The following is a 23,107-nucleotide window of genomic DNA, read 5'->3' on the forward strand; positions in this document are numbered from 1 at the left end:
CTAAACACAAATGCTCATAGCTCGGTGCAGACAGGCTTCTCCTTACCAGACAACGGCGTTGTTCTGCTGTAGGCTCCTGATGCACTATTAAAGATTAAATCACTCACTCTTGCTCCAGCTTTACCTAAAGGATAAAAACTAGGTTGTGTCTAGAAGGTAACCCGCGAGTAGGGCTGTACCCGGATCAACATTTTTTTGATCGGACTTGGATTTGTCTCTTCAGGACGAAGAGTCGTTCTTTTTTTTTTGTCTTCATATAGACTATCCAGCAATCAGAAAATCCATTGGCCTGAGTTTCAGTGATGATTTCGACCACATCAACATGCCATTTGTCAAATAAGGTCAGAAGAAGAAGAAAAAGAAGATGATGAAGAAGAAGAAGAACACATTAACATGTCATTTGTCAAATAAGGTCAGAAGAAGAAGACGAAGACGAAGACGAAGACGAAGACGGAGACGAAGACGAAGACGAAGACGAAGAAGAAGAATAATCACCCATGATGACCAAGATATCGCTACGGCTTTTTGAAATTCTCAGACGTCACGGACAAAGCCAGCTTATGCGATTTGAGGAGAGCCGCAGCTCTGACGGCGTATTTTCCTGTTATGTCATTGTCGGGGGCGCATCAGGACACAATAGCATATACTAGGGCTGTCCTCAACCAAAGGAATTCTCACTCGACTAACACAGATTTTGTCGACTGTGAAAAACAGATTCTCCACAAAGAATCACACAAAAGCACCACTTTAAATCTTGTGTTTGCCAGAGATGTGCTCATAAAGTAAGTCATTCAGCATGAAAAAAAGCATAAAAAACGACTAATCGACAAAATAAATCTTAGTGGACTGAGACCAAAAGGACAGATTAATTGACTAATTGACTAAGAGAGGGCAGCCCTAGTGTTTACACTATAAAAGAAACATGCTCAAATGCACCACAGACCACCTCAGCAAAGGGTTTGAGTGATTTGATCACAATGCGTCTTTGTTCATCGTTTGTATTTATCGCTGTCCACTTGTGATCCGATCGCCCAAGACGCATGTTAATGCCAGGTGTAAACAGGGTGTTTGTCTCATAAATATTGGAGTAGGCAGTGAAAGCAGCTTTTGGATGTTGGTTGACAGACACATGACTGTTGGCAGAGCTTCAGCGGCTTGGCAGGAGAATAGGCCGCATATCGCTGGTCTGTATCAGGGTAAAATGCTCTCTCTGGCACTAACATACATTAGAAATGAAGCACAGGCTTGACCAACATGTCTAAACAACCCACAGAAACCCACACAGACAGGTAAGGCGCCGCCAGAGGTCTCTCTGCATGAGCGAGGCGTCGCGCTGTCGAGAGCTCATTTCTCTCAAGCAGACTCCGGGGAGAGGACGGAGGAGAGAAGACGCGAGGACAGGGCCACTCTCCGCCGCCATCCTTGTTTCTCTGCCGAACGTGAGCTGAGCATCTAATGCCCACCAGACCAAGAACTTGTACTTTTAAGGTTTCAGAGTCAACTCAAGCGGCTCAGTGGAAAACAGCCAGAAGGCGCCCACTGATCATTTAAGCCTTCCTGTTCAGAGAAAAACCCTCTCCAGCGCAACAAAAGGCAAGTAGCTCTGCTTCACAATCACCCAAAAAAAAATGTTCCATTTCTTTTATTCTCAATTAGGAGTGTATTGTATGAGTGAATCTGCTCCAGTTTGAGAAGCAAAAGGATTTATTTACATGTGTAAGTATCTACCAGGAGAGGTTCAAGCTATAATCCCATTAATCAGCATAATTGGCTCATAATTGGCTCTCATCGAGTCCCTACAGATGCCATCGCTCAAGCCTCAACGTTACTGCCAGACATCTTAAACACTGGCTCACTGTCCCCGCAGAGATGATGCAGGTTTGATCTAATCTCTGCTGTTACAATAGAGAAACAGGTCTGTTTGTCCCGTCTGTGGAGGCATGTGTCTTACTGAAAGTAACGCTATTATCCAGTAAAGAGGCAGTGAGTAAATAACCTGCTGAGATGAACGCAAGACACAAACATCTGCCCACGTATCCAAAAATAAGACACCAGCGTTGACACAATTCAATCACTTCCTTACTGCCTGCATGTGTGTGTGTTTGTGTGTGTGTGTGTGTGTGTGTAGATATGTGTGAGCAGGTGGACCAGGTTGACAGAAGACTGTAATGAAACCAGACACGTACACCTCACTCCGGTGACAGATGTGCGCTGCTTCGGGGAATTGGCCTTTCTGTATTCTGAGCAACTAACATGACCGCCGGAGCAGACATGTTGGCCACTTAACACCAGTGTAGTCATGTGAAAAACTGAATCCTTGTAGATACCTTGTCAAATATCTGGCTTTTTTACCAGGTCTGTCAAAGCTATAACGCGATAATAACACGCAGATTTGTTTTAACGCCACTAATTACTTTACCTCATTAACGCTACTTGCTGTTTTTTATGTTGTAGCGGGCTCAGTTTTAAAGCTAAAGTGAAGATACCCAGAACCCAACTCTTTAATTCTGCGCCTGGGCATCCCTTCACTTCCCTACAACAAAAAAACTGTGAGCATGTCTGTCTTTGATGCCCATTTGTGTGTATGTCTGCGGATGAGTGTACTGTACGTTTGTCTGGGGAGGTGTGCTGCTCATGTCAAACAAAAGGAAACATGCACTTGCTCTTTGTTGATCAGTATAACAATCTAACCTTGAGCAGCCAGAGCATCTTCCTGGGGCACTGGAGCGCATTGCAAAACAAAGCAAACATCAATTGAGGATCGAGGAGGAGGAGGAGGAAGTAAGGGAGGGAGAGGAAAGGGGAGAGCCGAGCCAAATAAACTGACATGCATTTCTTCTTCTTCTTCTTCAGTAAACTGATGGAGAGGATGTAGAGGTGAAAAATTAGAAGAGAGCCTGGAGTTTTTCTGTGGTGGGAGAATGTGCAATTTATCAAAAACAACCAGCGAAAAAAAAGAAAAATGACGCTGCAAAATTTCTCTTGTGTGTGGAGGAATCAAACAAACGCTGGCGTGCAGTTTGTGGAATTGGGTGATAACACGAAAATTCAACAACAGAGCCGAGAAAAACAAGATATATAAAAGCACAACGAGAGAGATAATTCGCCGTACGCAGTGACAAAAGATCCCGCAGCTCTTGCTGCTCATTTGGTCTTCAGTGTTCGATTCATCACTGGCGAGGGTGTATTATAGACTATGAAATAACTATGAGGTATATGAGGTCTGGATGATCACATTAGTGTGAATGCTGTTAGCACCATGACTCCAAGCTTTTGGATTTGCCACGACACCTGCTAGTACACCTGGGAAATATACCTCTAATCAGAACGTCTTCGGTTTGTAATAACAAAATCTTCTGTGAGGGAGACACTGAATCCTACAGTGCATGTTTAATATGCACTATAAATCATTCTGCAGGGGCTTCAGCAGTGACATATAATGTACATTTTAACAGCAGCTAAGAATTTGTATCATCACACCATTCAAAAGTTAAAGTTGTAAGACGAACACACGGACAACTCCCAGACCGGACAACACCGTGGTAGCGACCTGTCAATCACAAGGTAGCCCCGCCCTAAAGCATCCCCTGCTTTATGGTCTATTTGACTCTAAATGGGACCATAATTTACTAAATGAACATCATGCTGTATTGAAGAAGACTTGAAACTAGCGATTGAGACCATAAACTCATGTTTACAATGTTTACTGAGGTAATAAAATACGTTTACACACCTTTATATGCAAAATGAAATGATGTCCTTGTTGATTCTGATCATTTGAAAAAGAAAAAGCTTTCACCAAAACTTCCACCAGGAGTTAAGTTTTTGTTCTTCCATACTTCAACATTCAAAGCTACAATCTATACATCGTGCCTCAGTTAAAAAATGCTTCATGGTGGGTCAACCTGCTTTACGTGGAATAACACTTTAACCTGTGGGACAGCTACTGTATGTTTTTATCTTGTTCAAAGATAAGATGAAACTTTAATCGCCCCTGTGAGCCAACTGCAACAAAAACAGGATTTACTAGATAATTAAAAGGACTGAGATAACATGAAAATGTTTATTATCTGTGTGGTGGTGACCTTAACACCGAGAGGGTTGCTTGACCAAGACATTTGCTGCATTGCACCACACACTTTAGAATAAAACACACCTGCGTCTCACATACAGTATGAGACCTGCTGCATTTAATTTTTCACAGCCTGTGGGGTTTCTTATGAAACATCCTGAAAACTGTACCTGCGTCAGCCGAGACCCGAGCCTCAACATCAAACGGGCTGCGGCGAGTTTCAATCTGTCCAATTCGTTGCCATTTTAGATAAGTGCGTACACTTTTCTGCCGTAACATCATTATCTTCCAAATTGAATACGTGTAGTGTCAAGCTTAGTTACGCGCATCGCAGCAAATAATGACACAGGCAATCTGACATTATGATAGCTTTCCCTCATTCGCCGGGTCACAGTGTGAGATAGCGTAGCAGCCTCTGCACATTCAATTCCCCGTCCCACTGATGTGGCAAAGATGGAATATTTCATTAGGGGCTTGGATAAACAGAATCAGAGCTCTGATGTGTCTGTGTGAGCGCGCCGCCTAAGCAGACTAAGCACTTGTCTTGCTATTACCTAAAGCCACAGAGAGCAGCAGCGACACAGATTGGATCTCTGATTGCAGAGACCTCCCAGACTAAATTATTGCTTGAATATTACAGAGACATGATGGTGGAAATCAGCCCTGACTGCAGGACAGGTTTCTAGCAAGAATTCTCCGACAACCCTCTGGATGTCTTTCACGGTCGGCCCGGGTGACTGCACACTTAGGGGTGGGAACATTTTGAGATTTATTTTTGAATGCCATAATCTATATATTTGCTTCATTTGAGTCTATACAGAGGTAGAAGGAAGTTACCGCTTTTATTGTTGTAGTCTGAGTGACGTGATCTCATATCAGTTCTGTATCCGTCAACCAAAACAGTAGCCAGCCGGCCATAGCGAGCAGAAACCAACAGATACAACAGAGCAGAAAATGGCAAAGGGTCCACGTGGATACGACCTGCACCCTCACATGTTAAATCCAAAGTGGTAAACACTACACATCCAGTAAAGGATGGAAACACTTTGGGTTTCACACACTGCCAGGAAAAGCAGAGCTAGACATCACGGCGTTAGTGACGTTATCGTATTGCGGTAACGTGTGGTCAAGCCGGCTGTCACTCTCACCTTCGTGGTCAAATAGACCAACGCTACAACTGTAGAGCATCCATATACTGATATTTATGTTAAATGCATTCAAATGATGGAGCTGACCATGGATGTATAGAGTGAACGGAGCTGATGGGAGAGCTAGAGACGCACTTGGCGAAGTTAGAGGAAGTATACACGTGTGACTATGTCCAATTTTCAAAATAAGGTGTAAGCGAAGGGAACTGTATATACAAAATACATATACAGAAATAAGATTGATTAGATTATATTCACCAGAAGTATAAAACATTACACGTCCCTTATAAATTAAATAGAAAATACCACTAATTTGTGAGGGAAATGTCTTTATACTTTGATTTTTGGGTTGCAGGAAAAATTAATTATAAATAATGACTGACAATGAGTGATATATTTGACTTCAGGACATCTCTGATTACATACATGCTGAAAATCAAACATTTTTACTGTATTAATTTAGATATTTTCCAAAGTAAAAATCCCTAGTAGTGTATGATTCAACTTTTTGTCATGGTCTAGTGTTAAAAAAGTTAACAAAAATCGCAATAAATCATAATATCGAATCGCAATACATATCAAATTGACACCCAAGCATCGTTATAGAATCGAATCGGGAGATAGGCGGTCCTGTTGGCTGCAGTGTCCCAGCTCATTTGAACAGACTTGACTTGGAGAAACACAGGGGAGGAGAAATGAGATATATAAGATCCTGAATCGTCGCCTCAAACTTGATTCGTTCCCACAAAAACAAGCACTGAATTTGCTTTTTTCTTGTGATCTCTTTAACCCCCTAATTCTGCTTTGCCCTGATCCTCTCTTCCTCAGTCCCTTTCCTCCCTCTTGACTCTAGCATCCAAGAGGAGCCAATTACTCATCCAGCCCCAGTAATTAACATGAGGGACGGTGAAGCCTAATGCTGCTAAGACTGGAGAATTGTGACAGTGAAACTGTCTCTAATGAGACAGACCCGAGGGATTTCTCTCCTCTCGTCTCTCTGGCCTCGCCGACTGTCTCTCCACGATGGATGCTGCTAATCGCTACAACTGAAAACTGTGTCACTTTAAAAACCCATCGTGCAACAGCGGGGAGGCAGGTGGGAAGCGGTGACAGAAGTAGGCAAGTTTATGAAGGGAATTTCCCTGGGAGAGGATGTTTACAGAGACGGGTTTACAGGAGAAACAATCCTGGTCACGCTTTCCAAGCAAGCACAGGCACAAACAAATAGTACAAAATCACATGTCGAATGATAAGGTAGTAAAATATTTACCCCGGTGGTAGGACAAAAAATAAATTGCAATTGACAACTGCACATCAATACGGGTGTGAATCACCAGAGGGCCCCACGATATGATATAATCATGAGTTCAAAGGGTTAAGAATCTAAATACGGAGAGACGACAGACTGAGCCGGTCACCTGACAGAAGTAATTCTGCAGATTGATGAATAACGGAGATCTGTTAATCGAGTTATCCGTCCTCCGATTACGACCTTGATGCAAGATAACATGATTAAGATGTTTACAAGACAGTTGCTGTAATCAGAGTACTGCCTTCCTCTGGTCATAATCTAATTATTAGAGTATGTTTTAATATAGAGAATAATAGTTATCCTGCCTGGCTGTGTGTGTGTGTGTTTGTATGTGTGTGTGTGTGTGCAGCGCCACTGCGGAGGGACGGATTCGGTCCAAAGAAACGCCCTTTCGGCCACAAAGGCTCTGGCCATGAATATTAAGGCGGTGGGGTCTGCCTGTCCCCGAGCTGCTCTGTGGACCAAATCAAACACACCTCTCTGTCCTCAGCGCCTGAACCATCAGTCACACGGGGACGGAGGGAGGCTGACAGGACACGGAAATGTCACACAAGATCAATTATTACCCTATGTATTAGTGGGAGATTTTAAACCATTTAAATTTGTAAAGCTGAATGTTCTGTGCGTCTTTCTCCAAACCCGTCTTTTTATGCTCTGCTCGGCCGTTTAGTAGAGCACATTTTGAGTCACTATGTGCTGAACTTCTGTACCACTCAGTTTAGGTATGTTAAAAAAATCAACTAGATGTCACTGTGAAAAGTCACTATGTTTGGTCTCACTTTCAAAGGTAAGCCTATTTTTTTTTTTTACATATAGCTTTACTGAACAGAATTATGTAACATTTATACTAAAATAAAAAGTCTAATAAGGGTCAAATAATTTTCTAAAAATTAATCAAACGGTTCAGTTGTCCTTTTAAAGCTAATAAAGCTAATAATATAATTAAAATTGACTGTTTTCTACTAAATATAAAACCTTCTGATCATTCATTGTTGTTAATATGATGCATTTAATGTTATACCATTATATATATGCAGAAATAATTTAATAAGTATGATTTTTTACTTTCTAAAGACAAGCTCTACCAAACGGTTGAACTGTCCTGTACGGGTTAAAGTAGTCATGCTAAAATAATAAATTTACAATTTTTATGAACATTTACTGTTGTCAATATCATTTCTTAATATCTATTAAATGTTATTCCATTATATATTTGATGATTTTCACCATTTCTGAGATTTTTTTTAAAGTATCCTACAGTAAAAATTATAAATATCTAGAATAAATAAATGGATATGATACTAGTACTGGTAATACTATTAATTTAATCAACAAATTGACATGTGTTGGTATATTCACCTATTACTAGCATAATAACAGTACATGGTTTGTATTTTTCTTTTACCATGAAGCAACATCTCAACCGTTTGGTAGAGGGTTATATATAAAAAAAACAACAACTGTTGGTTTTGTTTAAAAAAAATACTATGATTGTTGTTAATATTGCCCCATGGACATAAAAAATGCAAAGAGGACATTTTTCCATTGTTTTTCTTCTTAGTGGGGACATTAAAGGGTTAACGGACATCAACTTGCTCACCACTCAGTTCCACCAACACACAGACAAAACAAAAACACGTTTCTCCATCATTCACTGTAAAACACATCCTGTATTTCCAGTTCGATGCAAAAAAACATATCTCACCTCCACTTTAGAGAAGTGAGACTCATGAGCCTTTCATATTTTTCAGAGCCAGTGGCACCAACACACATTCAGTTCTCCAATCATCGGTCACAATGCGCCAAGACTCGCGAGCTGCTCCTGATAAACACCCTAACTTCTAATCTCCACTGTGTCATTGTTTAAAAAGGAAGAGGAAACTCTGTTGTGAAGTTAAGGCTGGTTTTAAAATGATGGCCCAAGGTTTGCAGTTCCATTTAGCTCTCCAGAGATAAGGCCCCGGCACATCCTCGGCTCAAGCAATGAACTACGGTTTGTGCGGCGCGCCTCTCCGTGCTGTCCTGCCAAAATGGATACCGAGCATTTAGAGGAAAGATAGCGAGTACAGTTCGGAAAAACACACTTTGGCATCTTTAGTATTGGATTCCCTACAACGCTGAAAGAAACACTTAATGAAAGGGATTTCTCTACCTGCCGGTTCAATAGGTGTTATTCGTCAGTGGGGGGTGAAAAGGATGGCGGCAATAACTGCAGTCGCACCGAAGCAGAGGAAGGAGAGTTCAAGTGTCACACATACAGTATGCACTGATTCTAGGCACATTTGTTGTGTATTCTGAAGTTGATAGTGTGAAAATTAGCAGCTGAGGTGTGAGGATCAAGAGTTTTGGTTGAATTTTCACAGTAAAGACGGTTAAATAACACCTTTTCTCAATCGCACACTGCTCAATATGTGATTTGTAAGACAAGCTGCACACCAACAGAATGAATTCAGCTGAATTTCTGCCTCTTTGCGCCGAGGGCTCTGTGGTGACAGAATAAGACATACTTAGACTACTCCTTGTGGACACAATTAAGCGAGTGCAGGTCCATTTTTTTTTTTTTTAACTCTCTTTCCCACCCGTTTTGATTATCTCCAACTTGAAGGAGCTGTCGTTTTCTATCACTATAAACTCACAGATGTATTTCTGGAAAATCCGGCGGGCTTGTCACACGTCGTGGGAGCGAGGAGATGCGGCGAAACAGAGCTCCATTAGGATCCCGCCGCTGAGCTCGCATTCAAAATGATGAATGAAGTTACAGAAAGTGGGTTCAGGTGTTGTGCAAATGTGTTTAAATAAAAAAAAGTTTGTTAATAAAATATTATATCCTCTCCGGTGGTCATTCCGTTAATGAAAACTATCACTAAATATGTTTTGTTTTTTTCCATGCCTAAGACGAGACGATGACGAGACGGCACCGACGTCATTAAACACTAACTGACGATATCAAACGTGCAATTTTATCGACAAAAAAAAAAATGAGACTAAAATGTAGTCTAAAAACATTAAGACTTTACCGAAACTTCTATTTGTTTCTGTCACCTTCCACCTTCTCTTTCCCTCTCTCAGTCACTCTCTCTTTGTCTCTGTCCCGCTGTGGCGGTGGCGCTCAGTCCGTCTCTGTCCTTCTTGTCTCAGATCTCAGTCCTGACAATTGTGCTACTATAATACATAAAGATGGTGGTTTGGTTTGGGGGTCGGGTTTGGGTGGTTGAGCAACGCAAATTTTTACATGTTGGGCGGGCAAATTGGCTCTCCCAATGGACCGGTGGGTGCGACTGATCCATGCGTCTCTAATGAGCGCAGTCAGGAGGACTCGAACTAACCGCAAAGCTGCATTCTTAATCATTCAACCTGTGCTTTTCATCAGATAATAAGAAAATAATGTATGTGTAATAACTGACTAAAATGACAGAAATGTTCAATATAATCTGATGACTAAACAGGACTAAGATTAAATACAAATAAATAGCAGACAAAGTTAAGAGAGAAAACATTTAGAATAAAATCAAATGACTTTTCGGTGACTAAAACTGGACTAAAATGTTCGTGTTGTCCTTGACTAAAACTATGAAGGATAAAAATGACTAAAATGTGACTGACTGGTGTCAGCTCTGTGCAGAGCACCGGAACAGAAACACCAACAGCATGATAATAATGCACTTCCTGTGCCTAGTCTGATAGTCTGCAGACTATGTAGCCTATAGATAAGATATATTTCAATAAAATACAGTTGTACCGCCAGAATACAGTAGAGCACAGAAGCGGTTTCCATACTTTGAGGCATACAAGTCTGCCTGTCTGTTCACCTGAGGAGCGCAGAGACCCCGCGGATCCCAGCGGGACGTCAGTTGAGTAGGCGGTCCCCATTCGCGTTCACACTGCTAAAACAATGTGGCCATATGTGGCCTCTGAATGTGGTCTGAATGATCTGCATCCTCAATGCGTACTTAGAGCTGTCCACTTGTGATCTGATCACTCAGGACTCGTGTTAATACCAGGTCTGAACAGGGCCACTGATTCTCTCTCTCTCATTCCCCCCAAAGACATCAGATCATTATATCGATGCAGGAAGCTCCCTCGACGGCGTCACGGTGAGGTGACCGCAGGCGGGCCACCTGATGGATGTGTCTATCCGACACCATTACTGGACTGACAAGGGTATGAGGACAAGGGGGGCCGTCTTTGTGTGATGAAGGCCAATTAAGGAGCAAAATTTCACACCTCTCCGCCGTCACGTCAGCAGGCTTCATCTGCCGACGAGCATCGAGCGTCGTGTCACGCTCGCCACCCGGCAACATCCACATCTGTGTCCCGCCTTGTCAGTCAACCCCTCCCTCACCTCCACCTCCACCTCCAGCCCACACACACACACCTCTCCATCCTTTCAGCGCCCGCCTCCTTGCACAATGCCGGGATGAGCGATGGCAGACGGGATATCGCTCGTCAAAGTAGCACATTACTGTAAAAGTCAGGGATCGTATGGATCAGAGGAGGAGTCGTGGGTTCAAATCCCGTTTCTGACTATCAGCGTACCCGGCGGTGTCTGCAGACTTTTCTGACTCTCCGTTTGCAGGAAGTGGGAAGACAGACGGAGAAAGAGAGGGGAGAGGAAGAGGAGGGGTATGAAAAGGAAGGGAAGAAAAAAGTGGGCTGAGAGTTTAAGAGGAGTCGAGCCTTTGACGCAGACGGGGAGTGGAAACAGTTGCCATGGAAACCCCGCCCTGCCTCCAACGAGTCAATGAGTAAGTGAGGGGAGATAAAAGGGAACAGAGAGTAAATGGAGGCATGAGAGAGAAGTGAGTTTTTGACTAAGGGTATTTGTCTGATCTGCCTAACCTTTTGTCAGAGGGAGGAATATAAAGAGACAAATTAATACACATGCAAAACAAACACCAGGTGTTCCTGTTTCTCATTCAACAGCCAACGGCGCACCTCAAGTCCACCTCTATCAACAAAAACGCTTCAATCTGCTCCTTATTCATCTCCTCCGCGATGGGCCCCGGCTCAGAGCTCCGCAGTGAGGCCCCCCACTCCGTCTGGGCTCCTCGGTGAGACTCACACTTCTGGCGTTTTATTAGGTTTCTCACAGAGATGCTAAATAATGAATGAAGGGGCACCAGGGGAGCTGTTAGTCTTTTTATTATCCTGATTATTACTGTCATCCATCAGACATCAAGCTATTAAACAGAGACGCAGACATGTGACAAACTAAAGAGAACAGGGTCGGTTCACAGCTACCTGGCGGATAACATCGTGTCGAATTCAGGTTTGAAATGTGCTTTTACTTTTTGGCGAGCAACAAATTGTAACTAGGGCTCTCAAAGTTAAGGCAATAATAACAAAAATTACCACTAATTTCTTTAACACAACTTGCTTGCTTGGTTGTAGTGGGCTCAGTTTTAAAGCTAGAGTGTTTAACAAGCATGTGATAAGTGATTTATAGTGGAAAGCAACATGAAAATACATTAGCTTTTAATAATAAAAAGTATCGGTATCAATATCGGCGATTCTGTCCCTGTACTACTTGGTATCGGATCAAAACTAAATTTTGTGGTATCGTCCACCGCTATTTCAAGGACCTGACGCGCATCCAAAAGAAGTCACAACAGTCAGCCACAACGCGCCTGGTTACACTTCCTGTTGACCTTATTATATACAGAGACAAATTAACCTTCAATTAGTGCATAAATTCAGTTGTTTTGCAGTTTGAGATGTTTATATTGATATTGTAGTGTTATTAGGGCTGTCAAAGTTATCGCGATAATAACACGTTAACGCAAATTTGAAACGTAAACTTGCGATTTTGAATTAACCTCTTTAAAATTTGATGGGCTGCCGATATTTTGGAGGTTGTGGCGGGTTCAGTTTTAAAGCTAGAGTGAAGATACTTTAATCATATTAAACTAAAAAGCCTAAAGAATCCATTGGTACCAACCATGTCATACTGGCTTGTCATGAAGGAGGCTAAATAACGCTCCAAACTTATGCTGAATTTTGGTGAGGGATAACTGGCATGGCCATTTTCAAAGGGGTCCCTTGACCTCTGACTTCAAGATATGGGAATGAAAATGGGTTCTATGGGTACCCACAGGTCTCCCCTTTACAGACATGCCCACTTGATGATAATCACATGCAGTTTGGGGCAAGTCATAGTCAAGTCAGCACACTGACACACTGACACACTGACAGCTGTTGTTGCCTGTTGGGCTGCAGTTTGCCATGTTATGATTTGAGCATATTTTTTATGCTAAAAGCAGTACCTGTGAGGGTTACTGGACAATATTTGTCATTGTTTTATGTTGTTAATTGATTTCAAATAATAAATATATACATACATTTGCATAAAGCAGCATATTTGCCCACTAGCATGTTGGGAGGAATATTAAAATACTAAAAATCTCCCTTTATGGTACATTTTTAACAGATACAAATGTGTGATTAATTTGCGATTAATCGTGATTAACTATCGACAATCATGCGATTAATCAAATATTTTAATCTGTTGACAGCCCTAGTTGTAACATACACACACACTGATGCACAGCAAAACAAAGACAAAGAAGTTGCAGGAAACCGATAATGAAAGGAGGAAGTTGAGATAAGGACGGCGCAGCAGAGCAGCAGGAGAGAAAGTGCAAGAAGACACACAGAGATTAATATTTCCTGCTATGCAGCAAGACTCCGGGATGATCAAACCAACAACTGTGGATAGACAGATGGACTTCTCTCTCTCTCTCATTAGTAAACACAATCAGTATAGCGCACAGTTGCCCCAGCCATTAACACAAACTCAAAGCCCCTGTGGGCATCAAACTCCCCATTAACTCACAGTCTACACCACTACTTCCTGCTATTAAGGCATATGCTGTTTGTGCATGCATGTAAAGGCTAAAGCACACAAACACATGCATAAATGTAAGGACTGCAGTTCAACAAAGCGGTAAAATAGACACGCACTTGCACGCTTTAAAGACAGATGTGGGAACATCCAATCACACCCTTCATAAACTTTAAGTCTCCATTAGCGGCTGTTCACTGGGATGTTCTGTTTAAGGGTCCCTCTTCTGCTATCAAACCACTTCCCTTCTATCTTTACACGTTAGCCAAGCCATCATCAATGGAGCTAGCATTCCCAAAGGAATCATGGTGAGGGGGTTAATGGTAGCCATTATGGTCAGCCCGAACGCCGTTCCTGCTTTGGGCGCATCATGTAGTTTGTACTGACTGCGATGTAAATGCATCCACGTGAATATGCTATGCTGAGAACTGGTGATGTAGACAGGAGGGGAGGTGAATGGGTCCAACAAACACAGGACTTTCAACCAGGAGACCAGTGTTCAACACCGGGGTTTTGTTTTGTAAGTTCATTCACTTTTCCTACAGAATAAATGTTCAATAGGTTATTTCAGTGGTTCCCAAAATTTTGGGTCGCAAGCTTCACCTGAGGGTCCGAGAGATTATGAACAGGAAAGCAGAAAAGGCCAACATATTTCTGCTACACAAAATGTTAATCTTTCCGACTTTCTTTTAATCTTATCACATCTTATTTTTGCAAAAGTACACGATTTTAGCAAAAAGAAGTACACAGTACATGATATGGACACTACTTTTTTGTTCCATTGTCTAATCCATAAACTTCAAACCCTAATAAAATGGCAAAAAAAACAAATATAGTGCAGTAACAGGGATGTCACGAGAGCCGGTACCAAGTCGATGCCAAAATGCTGAAAATGTGACGGTACTCGTTTTTCTGCAGTACCGTAGAAACCATCAGGGCTCGAGACTAACGGTGTCCAGTCATTACAGAGACGACAGAAAATGTGTTTGCGACGCGGCGAACTCACTATCGACGCGTTTAGCTCGAGCCATTAGCTCCGTGCAGCACTGTGCTGCTCACCGGCTGCTAACAGCTAACGTTAACTAGCTTTCATCCTGCCTATTTCAACACGAGAGGTGCCATTGATTTGAGATTATGAAGTGTTCAGGCTCTATTCGGAAAAAATGAGTATCGGGCAAAGGTAACATTATCATGATGTGTTCAAATGTAATCTTTAAAATGTAGTTTTTGGTGAGAAACTTGAATAAATCCAGTTGTTTGAAGGAGATGTTTTCACATAAGATAGATAATTGAGAGGGAATTATGAACTGTTTAACTTCCTAACAAAACCCAGTATGCAAACAATAATAAAGCAGTGGATGTTGAGGTACATGGGATTTATTGTTTTACTTTTTTACCGTGGTATCGAATTGGTATCGACAATCGTGGAATTTCCCTGGTATTGGTATCGACTACTACATTTCTGGTATCGTGACATCTCTATGCACTAGGTAGCAGAAAAGGACTGGTTTCAGACACAGCTATAGTCAGTGTTTACATTGTCGTGCCCTTTTAAAAGGAGGTTAAGAGAAAGGGGAAATGAGAAGCTGATCATCTCTTCACCTTTTTACCTGCAGTTGACCTCTTAATCATCAGCTTTATTACTCCCAGACAGTCAAAGAGTCACTGCTCTTCACTAAGTGCTTTACGGTGTCCAATAGAGCTACGAGGCGGCGCTCAGAACAATATGAACACGTGTGAATGCTGGTGTGAAGGACGAACAAGAAGAGGAAGGCAAACAAAGAAGAACACAAGAAACATCTAGCTTAATGAGTCACGTAATCCTGACGACCTTCATATTTTATCATGCATATTTCCAGAGGCACTGCGCTTATTCATATTTGATTTAGTATTTGGGGGAGAACATGAGACGAGCTTGTGTTTTTAATCTTTCAGCTGATAAGCCTCAGCCTTTAAGTTATTTACTCTAAATGTCTAGCTTTACATTAAATACAAGCGCGCTAAGTCAAACGCTGGGAAAAATTAGTTCAAATACTTTAAACTGTGCTCAAATATTTATTTTCTGCTCGGCTCTGGAGGCTTCAAATGAAAGAACACACACTGCCTGTAAATTAGTGTGTGTGTGTGTGTGTGTGTGTGTGTGTGTGAAAGTCAGCTTATAAAAATCTATATATTTCATTGCTGTGTTTTCCAGTTCAATTTTACCTAAATAATTCAACCGTTCTCGATCGCCGTAGCCCACTTAGGCGTCACGACTAGTCTGCACACACGTATTCCTCGCCGCTCTCCATCTCCCCCATCAAATCTATGTGGATTACCAGACGATAGGCCTGATTTCACATGGGCTCAGGCTATTAACGCTTTGACCTTGGATTTCAACCAGGCAATTTGTCTAAGAGCTGGCACAGACTCAGCTGCCCCGGCCGACTCCGTCCGAGCTCCACGATTGGTATGGGTGGCAGTAACTCTCCTACTGTCTGCCCGTCAGCCTCCATCCCGCGGAAAAATACCTCTTCTTTACCACTCAAGGGGTTATGTTTAAATTGCTGTGATGAACTACTTCACTTGTAATTCTCTTTTCTCTCTCCCTCTCTCAGATTTATCACTTATTAATGTTAAAGCAAAAGTACACCTGGTATTAACATGTGATCTATATCTGGATAATGATATCTGGTTGGAGGTAGGTGACCTTTCAAGGTGTTGGGCAGATTTGTTTTTTAAGAATATGATTCTGCTGTACGGATTGCAATTATGCCTGGATGATACCCAATCACAATGTGAGCCTGATCACTTTCAAATGCTGCGGTTTTGTTTGAGATGCAAGATGAAAGTTTGGCGTTTGGCGTTCTGGTGTTTTCGAACCACCACAAAATTGACTACTTAACTTTGTTTTTAACGTCAACAAACATGAATGTTGTACATAAGTTGTAGGCTTGTGTTTGACCAATCAATAGATTCAAAACTCTGCCTTGATAGTTCCTGGGTCAATGGAAAGTATTGCCTCTAGAGAGGGGGCTTTTTTGGAGCCCAGGAACTAAATTTAGATCCTGGTTCCTGTGGTCGAAACACATGAAAAGTTTGTGAGACCCTAAAAATGGGGTTCTTGTAAAACTTCCTGCGAAAGAGGGCTTCAAGGCTTCAACTGCCAGCGGACCTCTCTAGTCTATTAGTCAGTTAATATGTCAGTAAATGTCTCTAACCATCCGTCAGAGGTTCCATTTTCCATCTTTCCACCTAACCATCAAACCATAAGTTTGTCATCGGACTAAAGGTTGCTTTACGTCACTTACTGCATTCTTTCATTAGACCTTTTATATGACCAGGATGGGATCTAAATCTCCTTTTCAGGAGAGTCCTGGCCATAATGGTAGCAAAATGATGTCCCATAAACAAACATGGACACCAGATATTAACCCTTTATAAATGGTTTGCTTGATCCTGTTTAAATCGATCTAAAATAAAAACCATAATAGCTAGAGCGTTCATTCTTTTTGCAGCAGAAAGCTAAGGCTTCTACTCCATTTTCACGTTGTACGCTCATTATATGTATCATCACACGTTATGTTAAATGCGTAATGTAACAAAACTGAGTTTTACGAAATGTTTTGTTCATGTTTCTACACTTAGAAATCTTTTGGATCAATATGTTTTGTGTGTTTATTTAGTAACATTTTATGAAAAAACGTCAGATTTTCTTTCATTTATTCACATATATATCCATATATCCACAATTTTAATACTTTTATCAATAATTATAAATGGCAACATAAGCTAAAATAACAATTGGCGGACCATTTCTATTGCAAATTTCAAAGGGCTAAAGGAAGAAGAGTAAGGAAAGGTGTGAAAATGGGGTACTAAACGGGATACTACACGTAGAACAGAAACAATTGCACCATTTACACAAATGCGTGTGCATGTGTACACCGAACATGGATCCATCCATCAGTTCAGATGTAAAAAGGCGCTGCTCAGTCATGACTAAGTCTCTTCCTCTCAGCAGCACTGAGGCCCATTGTTGAAGCTTCATTAATACATCAGTTAACCTCTCTCTCTCTCTCTCTCTCTCTCGCTCTCTCTGCAACAGTTCATCTGCAGTCCATTTACTTATGTGGCTAATATCATACTCTGTGTCCCATCATTACGCCTCCTCCCCTTCCCCTTTGTATCTCTCTCCCTCTATTTGTTCCCCCATTTGTTCTCCCTTTTTACTGTTCACCTCTTTCTCTATCTCCAATGCCTCACCGGCAGCGCCTTTGTGAGTGGTTATCACAGAAAATTACGTTTCTGCTGCAAACAAATAGCTCTTTCCCCCCCCCTCTCTCCTGTTGTATTCTGTTCAGAGACGGGAGACGGAAAAGCAGCTCTGGTGAAATGTGCGTGCTCCTGGCCTTGGAGAATGCACCTCCATTAAGGATTCAGAGGAGGGTTAGCCAACAGACAGCTGGGCGTAATGGCAGGACTAGGGCTAATGCTGAGCTAACACACACACACACACTATACACAGATAAGAGCTTGTACACACACACACAGACACCTTTTAATATCACAGCCTATTGACTGATGGCAACGAGCATATGTTCAGCAAACATGGCAAACAGCAATCAGAAGAATATGGATTAAACATCAGTAAGTCTAAGCTCATATAAGCACCGAGGGCTTAATAAGACTGATAAAGGCCACACACACACACGTAGCGCAGAATACCCAAATAGGAATTGAGTTTGAAATGCTTTTCCTGAGCTAAAAAGCCCTCCCAATCGTATCTTTGATTGTCGACACAACTCAGCCGCTCAACTGTGTGATGCCGTTAATGCGGCTAATTGGAGACAGAGGGCTGCAGTCGACGCTCGAGTTTAAAGAATCGAACGTCCGGACGAGCCTGATTCCGGCTAAACCAACACACTCCAGCGGCTAATTGATTACCAACACAGACTTTTGGGACTGAAGCCAATGGCAGCAATGGCATCTCATCACACACTCCTCTCACACACTTTATTCAACGTATACTGTACTTTAGAATGATACGGGTCCATGAAGAAGCAAGAAGCATTGACCGGTCAAGGAAAGCCCTACTGACCACCCATGCCTGCTGCCCTCAAGTCAAGGCTATAGCAGCTAAACCAACCAGTAGTACCTGGCCTCAGCTTTGCTCTGCATCAATAAGTGTAGTCATTTGATACCAAACTTTTGAAACATGTTGACAGTTCCTTCTTGAGCTTTGGAACCTACCAAACCATCTCAACTCAATGTCCACTTACGCCCGCATTTCCACTGCACGGTACTGCACGGCTCTACTCAACTCGACTCTCTGTTTTTTTTGGTTTTCCATTAGCAGAAAGTGTTGGATAGTAGGAATGTCACGGTGAGGACATTTTTCCAACGGTTAATAAACTCGTGCCAACACCGGTGTTATCGATTACACCGGACGTTTTACAAGAAAAGATGACAGCCAATATCTGTAGAGCGCTTACTTTGGTCTTTAGCCACAGGTTTCCACCCGTGCATACCAGCTGTGAACGTTCCGTCCTCCACACGGCGATAGCCTTGTTAACCGTTATGGTTCCCTTATAGCATTGAGTTTAAATCCGAAATATTGCTAAATAGGCACTTTTGCTTTTTTTCTTTGACGCCAAATCCTCCGCCATCGTCTTGTCTGTCAACTTTCTCTCATCCCGTGTGTGAAATCTGACTCCTGCTACTCTGAGCTGAGACTCCATACGGAGTAGACACTTTCAGTTTTAGATTGTAGCGTCCGTTGTCCGACTATGTATTGATAACACGGCATTGATACGCGAAAATGAACGAAATGGTGTTTTTTATCTATAAATAAAAGCAAAACAACGGTGGGCAAGTAATGTAATCGGTGTATGACCGGACACCGCGTAACACCAACTACTGCGGCAAGTCTAGTGGATAGTTTGTGGTACTTTTTAATGGCACAACCTCGAGTGAGGTTCTAAATGAGCTGAGCCGGTACTAGAAGGTGGAGTTCAAACACTGCAGACCACTGATTGGTCAGAGAAAATCGTCACCAGCGCACACAATTTTTTTATTCACTCAACCCAGATTTAAAAAAAATGGCAGCCCTAAATATTACGCTGTACACTACGCCGTAAGATTGACAAAGTGCAGACGTTCCTCTGTTTGGTTGACGATGAAAGCAATCAGGGAGTGTTGTGTTGAAGATTAACCAAAAGTCAAGTCGATTTGAGGCTAACCATGAAGTGGAAATGAGGCATAAGTTGCTTGTTCTGGTGCTTTTCGGCCACATCAAACAGCCCTCATCAGCAGATTAAGTTTGCAGAGTTGCCGATGTCCAAACTTCCCATTTTTAGTGCTTCTCGTCCAATAGAATGAACAAGTGAGTGAGTGGTCCTCGAGTTGTGGTTGTGAACAATGTGTATGCACCGTGTTAGCAAAAAGCCTCAAGAGGGGAAAAATACCACTTTTCAATCAAGTGGAGTCAGTGGAGGTGACAAGGGTGTGAAGGGAGGTAGGACGAGGAATAGGGAACTCACAGGGGACGGTGCGGAGGTAGAGGTTGTCCCGGATGATCTGCTGCAGCTCGTGGTCCACCGAGCCTTTCTGGAAGCGCAGGTTGAGGTAGTGGCGCAGGTCCTTGTCTATCACGCCCCCTGGAGGAACACAAGGGACAGGAATCAGTAATCACAATCAGACCTCCCACTTCAAATCAATCACTCTGACATGGAAAGGCTGTGTTTTTTTTTATCCTCTGTAGAAGTAAAGAAATGGTTGGAGGAAAAAATAAAACCTACTCGGCCTTTGATCAGAAATGAGGACAGCTGGATGTGTTTGTGAATTACCCAGAAATAAATTGCAGCACTCGCTCTGTTTTTTGTGCAATTTCCAAACTTCAACAAGCCGAGGAGGAGAGGATGCTGAAAAAAACGCCGCGACGACAAATGACCCAGAAATCAGTGAAAAAAAAAAAAAAAAACACAGCAAAGTATTTGAATTCGCCAAATCCTCACAAACAAACACGGCCAACACTAATGAATGCCCTCTCTCTCGGATGCGGCGTCTGTCGAGTGCAGCCACGGATTGGTGGAGGTGTTAATTGGAGCGGTGGCCAAACACGTGTGGAGAAATGTCTACACATAAATCACCCCTGCGGACTCCCTCGGGGGCTGTTTTTACTTCCATTCTCCTCTCACCTGAGCCCCCTCCCTTCCTCCCTTTCCTCTCCAGCACTCCCAGTTGTGTGAATGGACTTGAAACCAGTAAATCTCGCTGGCTCAGCAGGACAGAAAAAAAAAAAAGTGATGGAGGGGAGCGACAGAGAAATGGAGGTAAGAGAGATGGAGGGCAAATCCCAAGAGGGAGTAGAAAGGGGGAGCATGATAAAAACAACCCCCCCACCCCCACATCACCACCACCCTTTCCCCAACAAACACTCCATCTGTCTACTCCACCACACACTCATATAATCACATATCAAATGGAGAGCAGGACAGGGGGGCGCTGCTCGGCTGATGTTACTTAAGGGATTCCTCACGGTGCTGCTTTAACCAACACACTTGTCATATTTGTTTTCCTCCTCTGCGTAGAAGTAAAGAGGCAGACGGAGTGGCTGAAAAGACATTCATCTAACCTTCAACATCCTCTTTAAAGCAGCAACTTGGCACGGTGCCACATAGCATTTAGCTCCCCCCACCACACACCCCCCTCCTCTGATTTTTCCCTCCGTGATCCTGAGGACATCCAGGCATGATGTGCTGGAGAGCATACATGTCAACAACACACACACACATGTGCAACACAGCTGGACATTAACACACATGCGATGGAAATAACCTAGTTTGGAAGTTTTCTGTCATTTCGGAGAGATTTATGATTTCTGTCGTGTGATCCCGAATGGCACACACACACACACACCAGCATACACTAATCCATCAGAGCTGAACTAATTCACCGAGCGCTGCATTATAATCATGCAAACCTGAATTACAGACACCGGCTCTGTCAAAAGACGTCGGTAGCGGCGGCCGATATTTCACATTTGCATGAGAAAAGAAGCCGAGCCGATGAATCTGCATGCTGAAAAGGTGAGCACACACACGTATTAACACGCTAAATGGCACCTCTTGCGCGGACAGCGGTGGAGAATCAGCCAGTATAGTGTCCTCTTTTCCACAGGTTTTGTGATGGAAATAATCTCCACCGGAGGGAATCTTGCGCTGGATCTTTCTCCCCTCCTGTGCCGTCCCGTCTCTCAGGTCCACAACTCTGTCTGTGTTTGCCCCAATCTGTCCACTGCCAGCCAACCCCGGGAAACGAATCACCTCTCTCTTGCACTCCGAGATGAAACAGGAGAGCGCCGGAGAATGAGCGGCGAGGCGAAGAGAGAGTGTGTGTGAGAGAGAGAGAGAGCGGGAAAGGGGAGAAGTGTGTGTGTGTGTGTTGCTGCGAGTGAGGGAGAGCGACCGTTGGAGCGGCTCTGGCTCTGGCGGTGGGGACCAATCTCACCGAGATCCCTTTTTTTCCTCTTGGATCCCTCCAGATTCTCAGGTCCTACGATGCCCCCCATCTGCAGCACGGGGCACTACAGCTGTTTTACATGCCTCTGTCAGATTAAAAAGCCTGCCACATCACACGCCTCCCCTTCGGCTTATAGCATCCACATGGCCTGGATCTGACCTTCCTCCACTGTCAACGACCACGTGGTGAAACTAAACATTATGTTTCAGCTGTCCTTCTCCGGCACAACAGAATTCCTACTAATTATGTTGTTGTTTGTTGACTCTGCGTTTAGTGGTTTCTGGTGACTCTTCTGTGTCGCAAATGTTTGCCCGTTCTGGTCATGCAATCTTTTCCTCTCCTCTTCTCCCTTTTGCTTTGGTAATGACGTATTTTTTTCTGTATTTATGTGCTTGTATACACATTTGCGAGCCCAAAATGAAGCTTGACTTTAAAGGATACTACATCGAAATGGAAGAGAACAATGTCAGATTTTATGGGTGTTACATCAGGGTTCAAAGCGATAAAAAAATATGAATGACATCTATATATATATAAAAGGTGTCCTTTGAGATGTCTGTGTATATAGATATAGATATATATACTGTATATGTACCTTAAAGGGAGATTTGTCAAGTATTTCATACTCCTATCAACATGGGAGTGGGCAAATATGCTGCTTTATGCAAATGTATGCATATATTTATTATTGAAAATCAATTAAAAACACAAAACAATGACAGATATTGCCCAGAAACCCTCACAGGTTTTCATTTAGCATAAAAAATATGTTCAAATCATAACATGGCAAACTGAAGCGCAACAGGCAACGACAGCTGTCAGTGTGTCAGTGTGCTGACTTGATTATGATTTGCCCCAAACTGCATGTGATTATCATAAAGTGGGCATGTCTGTAAAGGGGAGACTCGTGGGAACCCAGAGAACCCATTTTCATTCACATATCTGGAGGTCAGAGGTCAAGGGACCCCTTTGAAAATGGCAATTACAGTTTTTCCTCACCAAAATTTTGTGTAAGTTTGGAGTGTTATTTAGTCTCCTTTTCAAAGCTAGTATGACATGGTTGGTACCAATGGATTCATTAGGTTTTGTAGTTTCATATGGTGTCAGTATCTTCACTCTAGCTTTAAAACTGAGCCTGCTACAACCTAAACCAATGTGCGTTAATGCAAGAGGCGCTTTCCCTTTACTCTGGCTCTCCGTTAACTCAATGGGCTTTGGTGCTGCATTTAGAA

General features: G+C 42.7%; 1 protein-coding gene across 14 annotated transcripts in view; it reads right to left on the bottom strand.

The window, feature by feature from the left end:
* Positions 1-23,107, bottom strand: part of magi2a (membrane associated guanylate kinase, WW and PDZ domain containing 2a) — a 238,717-nt gene that overhangs the window by 143,224 nt on the left and 72,386 nt on the right. For 12 of the 14 annotated variants that reach the window (XM_037759913.1, XM_037759912.1, XM_037759911.1 and 9 more), the window contains exon 4: positions 19,895-20,011. In XM_037759913.1, coding sequence (XP_037615841.1) covers positions 19,895-20,011 — 117 coding nt within the window. Of the gene's footprint in view, positions 1-19,894; positions 20,012-20,152; positions 20,280-21,478; positions 21,798-23,107 lie in introns of those variants that run through there. The other 2 variants (XM_037759919.1, XM_037759920.1) reach the window with 2 other exon arrangements.

Source organism: Sebastes umbrosus, chromosome 23 (assembly GCF_015220745.1).
Source record: "Sebastes umbrosus isolate fSebUmb1 chromosome 23, fSebUmb1.pri, whole genome shotgun sequence".
Lineage (NCBI taxonomy): Eukaryota > Metazoa > Chordata > Actinopteri > Perciformes > Sebastidae > Sebastes > Sebastes umbrosus.